Consider the following 11,297-nt stretch of genomic DNA (forward strand, 5'->3'; position numbering starts at 1 on the left):
TCGAGCCTTCTTCCTTCCTTTTGGGGAGACACAGAATGTGCCCGCTAGGAGAAGGCACAGACATCTTCTGCGTTTCGGAAAGGCGAGGCGAGCGGTGCGTGGCCTCGCTCGGAGCTCACATGTGCCACAAGTAAAGCTCCATGTCTAGGTGGGTGCTCCGGCCGCTTCGGGCTCCAGAGCGATAAAAGCCTGTCAAGGAAGGGCTGGAGCAGCACTTACCCCGGAACGGAACAGGATGAGTGTCTGCTCGAGATAAAATCGTGTCATTTGTTGCAGGGGAGGGGGGTTGTGTGTTCTTTTGGATTTTTAATTTTTTAATTATTTTTTTAAATACGGAAAAATAAGTGGTAGCTTAGTTAGAAGCGCTTGTGATGAGTTTTAGCTCATCACTTTCATTAGTGAAAATGAAACTGTTTGCATGAGGTGCAGCTAGTATTCAAGGTACGTATAATCAAGGCAGAGGGCTTGTGTGTTGTAACATCCACTTCTTCATTCTTCTGTTTACAAGTGTGTTATGTATCCCTGTAAATCTTGTTTTAAAATAGTGTCTATATATATATACATACATATACACATATATATACATATATATACCTATGACTATAAAGCTATGCAAATACAAAGATTTCTCTCCATGTAAATACAACTTTTCTTATAAAGTTATCCCAACTTATAAACACAAAAAAAGTTGTCATTTTAATGTGTTTGGTCATTTTCAGATTCCTCATTTAATCTGCTATATATGCTCTTGGGATAAACTGTTGTGATTTTCACAAGACTGAGCAGGTAAACGATATGTAAGTGGCTGTTCTTCAAGTTCAAAGAGCAGATCATAAGGAGCACTGAGGAACAGTAAGAACTTTCACTCCATGATGCTTTCATTAAGAGTCACAACATCTGTATACTTGCTTGTGCAAGCCAGCCAAAGGAAAGGTTTCTGTTAGAGGAAAGTAGTTTGCACTTCCAGTATTTCCAGTGGGGAAAGTAATTTCTTTTCTTTTTATAGCCTTGCAGCTTGCCAGAAATCAATAAGTCTGCTGAAGTAGTTTCCTCACCTCTGTATCTAGCATTGCACAACTGTGTGCTAGGCAAGTGCAGGCAAAATGATATGTAGCAACAACCCTCTTAAAACCTCCTATTATGTAATAGCCACTGCTTGGGCAGTATTTTAGTAGGGTTTCTTGTAAAACTGTATTGTTCTGTTATTTGGTTTTCACTCAGCTAACAGTGAGCAACTCTTTGTTCATGGTAAGGGAACACAGCACCTTGGCAACGTTTTTAGGATGTTGTAAGAATTTTTTCAACTGTTCATATAACACAGTGGTGTAACAGGTAGGTTTTGTTTGTTTGTTTAAAAAAACAACAAAAATAAAAATGTCCTTTAACATGGAGATATTTAAGCAGCAGAGTGGCCAACTTGGTCTATAGAGTAGGTTCTCCTACATATTGTGTTAAGCACTTGGTAAAATAGTGGTCCTAGTAGAACAGATCTAATGTAGCACAATATATGTAGGGTAAAAGAACAAGTAAAAGGAGAATATTTCTTTATAATAATTAGTACATTCAGATCTCCTTCCACCAAGCCACTGTCAAACTTGTTTTCACAGTACAGAGACAAGTCTCTGGAGGGAACCTGAAACTGTGAAATACGATAAAAACTGTATACTATTTTAGATATCACCCTATTTTGTCCTACAGGTTGTGATTAAGAACAGACAGTAAGCTTAGAGTCTTGAGAACAGTATATTTCAGCAATGTAAGAGAACCAGGCTGCTGGTTACACAAATTACCTCAAAGATTTTTAGTTCATCTGAGTTCCTCCTTGCAAGCTTGAGGGCAAAATACAAGGAGGAAGAAACCTGCCCACACTGAAGTTCATGACAAAATTCTCATAGGTAAGAACTGGGTTCCTAATCTTATTCAACATAACTTCTTATGGCTTTCTTGTTTGATTTTAAGCTTCCAGAAAAACATCCAAACACTTTCACTGGTAGCAGTAATAGGAATGGTTCTGCACTATGTAGATATTTCTATTTATTACTTTAGTTTACACTGATACAAGTTTACAGAGAACAATGAATAATATATAAAAATTACCAGACTGGATCCCCTAAAGGCATGGTGCTAAGAAATGTCATGGGGTTTGTAATCTTTCAGTGATAAGAAGCAATGGACCAAGATTCACACTGCACGGCAGAAAGGGAGCTATTGGAAGCTGTGAGCAGAATTACTACGTCTTCTACCACAAGTCCATCTGATGAAGAAGAAAATCAGCCCAAAGCTGAAATTTCATGTCAAGTGAAAAAAGAAAATCCAGAAAAAGATGACATGCAAGGTTGATGCTATCCTTTAATTTTATTTTTCATCTAGCTGTTTATGCTGTTAATATTTTGTATCAAAACTTTGCTTATTTATTGCAGCAGTGGTTCAAAGCTCTACTGCCATACTCCACACAAATTAAGCCTTGATTACACTTGTAGTAATAATGTAGCAATAGTGAAACTGATGCTCATCCTGGTGTGTATATACACACACAGGTTTCCTTTCAAATGCCTCCTGCCTAAAATGTATCACAGATTTAATTTACACACCAGGAATGAAAACAGTGATCATCAGATAGCCAGGCTTGGGACTGCACTTTTTGTGCATCACCAAATCTGAGCTTCCTGGCAATACCAGCAAGGACACCAAACTGAAGCTAATCTCAAGCAGGCAGCTCTCACATGCCTTGAAAGAGTCAGCACTGAACACTTACCATACCTAAGATTGCTCTTGTCTGTTATTAAATAAAATGATATGTATAACCCAAAATATATATAATCTCATCAATGTTTTAAGGCTGGAAGGATGTAATAAAAGCCACCTCTCCTAGGAAATAGATGCTTTGTAGGGATTGAGCCAAACCCCCAAGGCCTTGATAATTGAAACTGTATGGTCAAATGATTAAGAACATGTAAAACTGGGGCCACTGAAAGAGTACTGTGGTGCCTTTACATATCTATTTCTGCATCAAGCTGTTCTCTTACCCTTCAGTTGTGCTCCTTCACCTCCACTGGCAGAATGCTAGATACACTGCACACTGACTTCAGCTGACTGCCTTGACAAAGACATCCTTGATTAGAAACTGGAACCACTGTGCCCACTGAGATACAAATATTCCATTTCTTTTATCCACTTTGCTAGCCTATATGCCACCTGATGAAACCCATTGTCAGTAGATTTCAAAGGCTAATTATTTTAAAACAATTTAGAATATTTTTATAAGATTTCAAAGAGAAATCACCTTTTTGAAATGCTACATGAAATTCTTCTGTAAGCAAACTCCCCAACCAGCTGTCACATATTTTTTATATATACACATATATATGTGTGTGTGTATATGTGACTGTGGGAAGAGAGAGAGGGGAAAGGAGGAAGGTGTATAAAATATTTGTAGCTGAACTGTGGCATCAGTTCAGCTACAAAAGAAACAAAAAGAGAGAATGTGAGAATTCCTCCTTCAGCTGAGCTGGTTAGCCAACTTTGAGGTTCGGATATTCATGTTTTCTCAGCTTTCTCCTATTACTGCACAAACCTCATATATGAGTAGGGTCAGTTTTGTTTTTGAATATATGTCTGAATTTGCAGCTGCATTGTATTATCTCATCCATTTAGCAACAAAGAAGCCTGGAGAAACATCTGACTCAAAAGGCTATTTCTTAGGGCTACTTCTGGGATGATGAAGCAAATCTCCTGCTCAGATTGTACCCTAGGTTACAACCTTGACATGCAATATTTTGTGTCACTATGTTCTCTACAGTTTTGTATTCTGCAGGTGATATGTTTTCTTTCAAACCCTAATAGCTTTCCTCAAAGCATGTGCTCCTGTCTGTTAGCAGTCAAACCACTTATTTTACAAGTCTTTTGGTCTTGCTGTTACAGCAGCAGAAAATCTAGGCTGTCCTTTTACAACAAATACATAGGAATTTTCTTTCCAAATGCAAATATAATCTGAAATACTAAATATATTTGTTTTAGATTCCGGTGCAACCCTAAGCCCCAACTCTTCAATGACCACTAAGGAGCTTCAGGAATATTGGAGGAATGAAAAACGTCAGTGCAAACAAATCAAGCTCCTTTTTGAAATCCCATCAACCAGAATTGTAGAGCACCACTTCTCTAAATATGTGGTAAGCTAAGAAATTAATATGTAAGAAGATCATTAATTTTTATTCACTCTACAGGGGTCTGCACAGCACACAGCAGGCCTCACTACATGAAAGCCTCACCGAGGGCCAAGTTTTGCAAGCCACGATCACACTGAGTAGAATCTGTTCTCACTGATTTTATGGGCCTGGCTGATGGAATCTGCATCTAAAAAAACCCTCTGACAGTCACTTCACAAAATCTGCTGCAGTGGAAAATTGTTATCAAATAAATTATTATCTTGAGTATCCTTAAAACACAGAGTTTTGCCAACATTAAGGAAATTCACACAAATGTAAAAATATCTGTATATTTACACATCCACTGAGCTAGCCAGCTATAGCAGCTGCAGTGCATTTGTGTAACTTCCACATCAGAGGTTTCTCTTAGCACAAGTGCAGAATTCTTTGATGTTGACAAAGTTTAAGACATCCTCCAGCTAGATCGCCTGGGATTGTTCCCCTTCCCTACTTGGAGCTCCCTTAGGTGGCATATTTCTGTCATATTTTTAAGATGAAACATGAGTGTGAGGAGTGGGAACAACCAAGTAGGCTGGATTTTTGTATCTTTTTTCACAGTACTGACACTTAGTTTTTATTTCTGATTCTGCTCCTGGCCTTCAGAAGGACTGATCTAGGGCGGGTGCCTTTTAGTACTCCTGTGAAATTCAGATAGGGATGATTTCCTTGTTTGCTACAGTCTGTGAGATCTGTAGGTGAAAAATGCCAAAAATCAGCATTGCTGATACTGGGTGATCCAGTTTGGTGGAATTTGAAGCAGGTAAATATTTTGAAGACCGTCCTAAGATCTTGTTGCATGCTGAACACACCTACTTAGCTGTTGCTTTTCTTGCATACAGTCCTGAGTATTCAGCTTCTGAATATACCTAAAAATTGGTTTTGTGTAACTGCATGAGAGCAAGAGTATCGTTCAGCATATGTGCAATTAAACATAAGTCACAAACCTAGGCAAAAAGATTTACATTACAGCAAAATTGAGCCAATTTAAATGACGGTCTAATTAAGTGCTACTTCTTACCTTTCCCATGCACACTCCACAAATAAAAAAAGCAAGTACTTGTAAATTATTCACTTAGCTGCCCTTGATAAAATGATAGCTTAAAAAAAATTGCTCTTATGATTGTTTTAGAATGCATCAGGCATGTATAAACTTTTCAGCAGGGAGCAGGACAAAGTATAGGAAAATGTCATAGTGCTTACAAATGAAAAGAGATCAGAGAAGTCAGCTCAAATTTAGAAACCTTTCAAGAAGTGCCTGTAAAGTTCATTTATGAAGATTAAAAGAGAGAATTTCTCTTTAAGGAAAAACAAGGAAGAGAATCAGACAGGCAAAGCACGACTATTTTTGCACCTTTGAACAGCAGCAAAGAAAATAACTGGCATGAGCAAAACCCCTCCAGCTCCTGTGTAAATCAGTGGGAACAGGTGAAGTTGACTGTGGACGTGGTCACCATCCAAGAGGTCAGCAGTCTGTGTCCTTAGCTGGTGTCTGGTGACACAGTGGGACTGGCCTCATGGAGCTACCACAGCTTACACACGTCAGGGATTGGCCCTTCCTCAGCACCACTGTGCTTGGATCAGAACCAGAAGGGATTATTTGGACAGCACAGCACAGAACTTTGGTTTGCAGCTATTTGCCTAATACCACATTTATTATGGTCTTTTTGGGGTTAGTGAAGAGCTGAGGAAGATGTGCTTTTGAGTACTGTTAATGTGGAGCAGCACAGCTGTTAGCTGCTAGTGAAGGGCTTTGGATAGCAGATTGTTGTAGAAATGTCACTTTTTTATATTGTTTAAATGTGAAGTAAGTTGAACACAGGGCAATGATTTAGAGGGGAGAAAAGGATTCAGAGTTGCTCCATCTTATTTTTGCACACACCAGATATATTGCCAAATGCTCCTTCTTCTTTCACACCATTACTAGCACCCAAAATCCCTAGGAATGTCTTATACAAAGAGCATTTCTGAATATTATGACCGATGTAATATAGATTACATTCAATATTAAGCCTGGGAAATCCATTCAGTTCACTGAAAATGATTGATTGCAGCAGCCATGGCTGTTATAAAGAAAGTACAGCTACAGATATGCTTTGTAAGTGTTTTTATGTGCTTCAGTCTGCTGCTAGCTTGCTTTCCCAGCACCTTGCAGGATGGGATCTGTTAGTGCCCTGTTTATGTACAACTTATTTACATGCTAAGCCTGTCTGGTGACAGAAGTACAGAACAGCAGGAGGTGGGAATTTTTAGTTTGATGGCTGCAGATCTTTCAGGTCTACACTGAGCATGCACCATAATCCCAGACAGTAACTGATGTAGCAGCACTGCCATAGGAGCACATGAGATTACACACGGAAAATTGGTGCAGGATTGTTTCAGCTGAAGGACTGAACAAGCACAAAGTCTTTTCATAGCAGTACCAGACAAAATCTGACTGCACTGGGGCTAGAATGGTCCCTTCTCATACTTATTTTTTCTCTTTGATTGTGTTTAGATGTATAAAATCATAATTTTGCAAACAGGGAGTTTTGACAGCAACAAGTCTGTAATTGAGCGGCGTTATTCAGATTTTGAGAAATTGCACAGAAATCTGCTGGAGGAATATAGCGAAGAAATGGAGGATGTAACCTTTCCCAAAAAAGCTCTAACAGGGAACTTCACAGAAGAAATAATCAATGAAAGAAAATTAGCCTTCAAGGACTACCTGAGACTCCTATATTCTATGAAATATATCAGAAGATCAAAAAAATTTATTGACTTTTTAACAAGGCCAGAGCTTCAGGAAGCATATGGTTGCCTACGGGGTGGCCAGTACACCAAAGCTTTGGAAATCCTTTTAGAAGTCATTGGTCTGCAGGAAAGGCTGACCAGAGGGAACCCTTTTGCAATTGTCCCTACTCTCTGTGCCATCGTGGTGTGCCACAAGGACCTGGAGAACCCAGCAAGCGCCTTTGAATACGGAGAAAAAGCTCTGACACGCCTTCGTGTGCATACCAGCCACAGGTATTATATTCCTCTGTTAGAAACAATGATCACTCTGGCATATGAACTTGGCAAGGATTTTCTGTCTTTGCAAGAAAAACTGGAAGAATGGAAGACAAAGAAAGATCCCATACGGGTTTTTACCCTGAAAGAACTTGCAGTTCGGGAGTACGTACGGTGAACACAAGAAAAATTTAATGAAAGAGCAAACTCTTGAAAGAGTGGGAACTGGAAATTACCTGTTTGGCTTGTATAACATTAGGAACAATAGGAAAAAATTAAATTAAATATCTTTTATTTTCAAAGGGACATTAGCTTCTATGCTGGAATATATCTCATCTACTGTACAGATATGAGGAGTACCTGAGGAGCATCTTAAGGCTTTTTGAAGGCAGCTTGCAAGAAAATAATAATTTCTAATTTGGTTATTTTGAATGTAGCTTATTTTATGTGATAAGTCAAAATAAGAAAATACAATTAATAAAGTACTTGGAAATGTACAGAATCAGAGGTGTTATTTGTTCATGTGGGAACTGCTTCCTTTCAAGAAGAAAAATATCTTCTCAATAGATGCAGTCTAAAGGGTGCATGAATGTACCCCCAGCTGGGGCCCGGTCAAATGGCACTTTGCCATTTCTGAGGATGATGGGGTTGGTCCTGTTCCCACTGAATTCAGCTGCTGTGGGCAGGAGGAGGGAGAAGGTTTACAATCAGCTTTGGTGGGAGTAAAAAATACAAGTGATGATCATTCCATCACAGATGAAGGAATACTCTTCATTTCCCTTTTGTAGCTGAACAAAGTCCACTGAGCACTTTCAGCCTGCACTCCCATTACAGGTACTACCTGCACCACAATGGCATTGTCTATGAAATAGGAATAACTGTATTAATTTACCTCCCTGAGACATGAAAGATTCAGCTAATTGGAAATACATTGAAGCTGAAAAACTTTGTTGTGCATTGTTACAAGAAGGATGTCTTGAAAAAAAATACAGAATAATAGGACTGTCTAGGATGGAATGTTAATATTTTAAGTAGCTATTAACAGCTAGGCATTAAACACAAAATACATGGATTATTTGTTATTTGACAACTAGTATTTTTTCTAGTTATACCAGAAGTAATAGAATTAAGAGTAATTAATTAAGAGACTTAAGGGCTAATCTTCCCACAACATAGCCTATTGCAGGACAGTTAAAATGGATCAAAGGTAACAGCTTCTTAGAGGTTGTGTGAATCAGTAACAAAACAGCCAGGAAAAAACATGTCTGGGGTCTGCATCACACTCAGGCAGTTTCAAGTTCAGGCAGAAAGGAAGCATGGCCTTCACTCTGCTCTAAGTCCACAACAGATTGTGATGTAAAAACAAGAGAATAGGAAAAAATTATTTCCTCCCTTTTGCCCCCTCCCATCCTTATGCAGCATCCTTGTGCAGCATCCCAGGCACAGTTCTCTTGGATTCTCCCCAGTTTCTCTGGGATGGTCCATGAATACCTACCTGTACCCGCAGACCCTCACCTTGCAGCTGACCTCAAGATTAGAGGGTCCATAAGTATCTGATGTCTAGCAAGGACAATTACCTGGAAAGAGCACATCTTTAAGATGTAAAATTTATTAATCTCCATATTAATAGATTAAACTTAAAACCTTTGGAAAGAAAAATCTAGGATAGTTATGGCAACAAACAGGGATCCACAGAGCCTGGATTTCACCTTGAGTTCTGCCACAGACTTGGTCTGAACTTAGAACAGGTAACTTAATCTCTGTTCTTAATCTTAACTTAATCTTCTATTGCCTCACACAGTACTTCCCCATATAATTTCCTCATTCAGGTTTTCAGTACTCATAGAAGAGGACAGCTGTGAAACTTGACCAAATAAGTCCAGCATTTAACTTGGAAATGTGCATTAGGATAGAGGCAACTTTGATTTATACAAGGCTCTTCCAATTCTCAAGGATATCTTGAGGCAGAAGAGAATTTAAGAGGTATTGAGTTGCCAAATTTGTGTGCTTATTGTGGAATGCAGTTTCTGTACCAGTGCAGTCTTACTTTAGAATCAGATGTTATTTCCTTATAAACTAGAGAAGTTACAAAATTATCGCTATATTACATTGTGCTGTAGCAAGACCAAGCTGGCTGATCTGCCCCTCAATCAGCCAATTTCCAATTTCTTAGCTGTAAAATCTCAGAGAGTGGTTGGACCTGCCAAAAGCATTCTGCTTCCTTTTACACACATTTCAAGAGTCAACTTCCTCATATTCTTTTTCAGTTGATTTTTACAGCAAAGTGAATTACATGTTATTACATGTAACAGAAGTTACACATTATTAAACTAACAGGTAATGACACTCCTGCTCCCATACTGTCTTCCACTGCAAAGACCAGGTTCCCTCTGCCTGTACATGGCTTTACCTTCCACAGTCAGAAATGTGTAGGAAGGTAGGACAGACTTCCTGCAGGCAGTCAGACAAGATTAGCACCTTTCCCATTACCTTTGCAGCAATAGAGCAGTGTTGCTGTATCGTCCTGGCTTTTCCATAAGGTGGAAATGGGTGTTCTACACCAGCCACATCATCCTAGTTTTCCTCTGAATAATGTTTTGAGAATGGCTCAAAAGAGAAACAGCTACCATTTTCACACACATCACCTGTCTTTTTGACCTGTTGCCCTCCCTTAACTCCTGTTGAGAAGCCCCTGGAGAAGCAATGGCTGAAATGTTGGTGCAGTCTCCAAGGGGTTCATGTGCTGTCCCCAGGGTGCACATCTCACCCCTCCAGGTGCCAGGCCAGCAAAAGGGAACAGGATTGCATCAGTGAGACCATTCTGGAAGAAGGAAACTTTGTCACTGCCCCATATGCAAAAAAGCATAAAATAAATTAACTGAGCTTGCTTCCCACAGCCATTTTACTTCTACTCTTCACTGCTGTACAATATTTGAGTGTGTTTTATAAATAAATCCATTTAATACTTTTCCTGTTTCCCCAAACAACATGTCCTTTTCACAAAATATCTCTTCAGTTTAATGAAATAGATGGAAACAAGCATTTGCTGGCTTTTGTCCTGTTTTACATCATTAACCTTCATCAGCTGTTCTCTGTACCTGGAAGGTGGCTGGAGTCAACCTCCAGCTGAAAGTCTTGAGACCCAAGCTCTGCTTTTGGCAGTGTCACAATCCCACTGAGTGACTTTGGTCAACTAATCACATCTCACATTTCTTTTGACTACCAACATTGCTTTGTCCTCTTTTATAAAGCTATATTTTACTTATATTTTAGCATTCCAACATATTATTTTCCCCATTTTACAGCTGGGGCAAATTGTGGTACAAGTAAGAGAAGTGATTTTTCCCAAAGTCTAATACAGGGGGGTCTGGAGAGCACACTGGCTGCCTGAAGAAACGCTGAAGCACAACTGGCATCCCAGCTTTGCAAAAAGAGACGTGTCACAGTTGTGTGTTCTTGGGTACACCTTGCACGAGCAGCCACAGCACAGCTTCACTTGTGCCTGGTGTCACACACCTGAGAAAACTGCCTGAGAGGTCATTGCAAGGGAAAACATTTCTGACTAATTAATATATCTGAAGAACTAATAAGTGGTTGAATAGCACAAATATTTTAACAACTACTTTACAGAAACAAAAAAGCAAAAGTCTTGCCTAAGAGATTTTTAGAATATATAAAAAACCTACAGACTTCAGTGTCATTTTCCACAAAAATGAACAGAAAAATATTTTGAAATACATTTTTTTCCAGTTTTTAGTATTTCTTAGAACTTTGGAATTTCTTTCCAGTGCTCTTGTAGTCTAAAGAAGAGGAATCACACAACCACTACAGAGTACTGTATACATCAGCAATCTGTTATTATCCCCTTTTCTCAACTACAGCACTCAGTATATCAGAGCTTTGCTTTTTTTTTTTTTTATGATCTTACTTTTGCAATTGCTATTGACATCTCTGAAATATGCCTACAAGAGATAAAAATCCAAGTATAAATTCACATTTAATTTTTTCCCAGGAAAAAAGGTGATGAAAAAAGAAAATGCTTTCCAACCAACATCTTCCTAGCATGTCTAACAAACCACAGGCTGCATACAAGTGAGAAGAATATTT

At 38.9% G+C, this 11,297-nt stretch overlaps 1 protein-coding gene across 6 annotated transcripts; it reads left to right on the top strand.

Annotated features, from left to right (window-relative positions):
* SNX20 (sorting nexin 20) lies at positions 1-7,692 on the top strand. Of its 6 annotated transcripts, none has more exons than XM_015640419.3 (6): positions 2-148; positions 720-797; positions 1,699-1,895; positions 2,158-2,335; positions 4,018-4,169; positions 6,700-7,692. In XM_015640419.3, the coding sequence occupies exons 4-6, from the start codon at positions 2,170-2,172 to the stop codon at positions 7,366-7,368; spliced, it is 987 nt and encodes a 328-aa protein (XP_015495905.1). In that variant the 5' UTR covers positions 2-148; positions 720-797; positions 1,699-1,895; positions 2,158-2,169; the 3' UTR covers positions 7,369-7,692. The 6 variants fall into 6 exon arrangements, with proteins under 6 accessions (XP_015495908.1, XP_015495909.1, XP_015495905.1 ...); XM_015640420.3 differs by having other exon boundaries at positions 720-786; XM_015640422.3 differs by lacking the exon at positions 1,699-1,895 and having other exon boundaries at positions 1-148.
* Positions 7,693-11,297: the final 3,605 nt, after the last annotated feature.

The sequence above is a fragment of the Parus major genome, chromosome 11 (genome assembly GCF_001522545.3).
Source record: "Parus major isolate Abel chromosome 11, Parus_major1.1, whole genome shotgun sequence".
NCBI lineage: Eukaryota > Metazoa > Chordata > Aves > Passeriformes > Paridae > Parus > Parus major.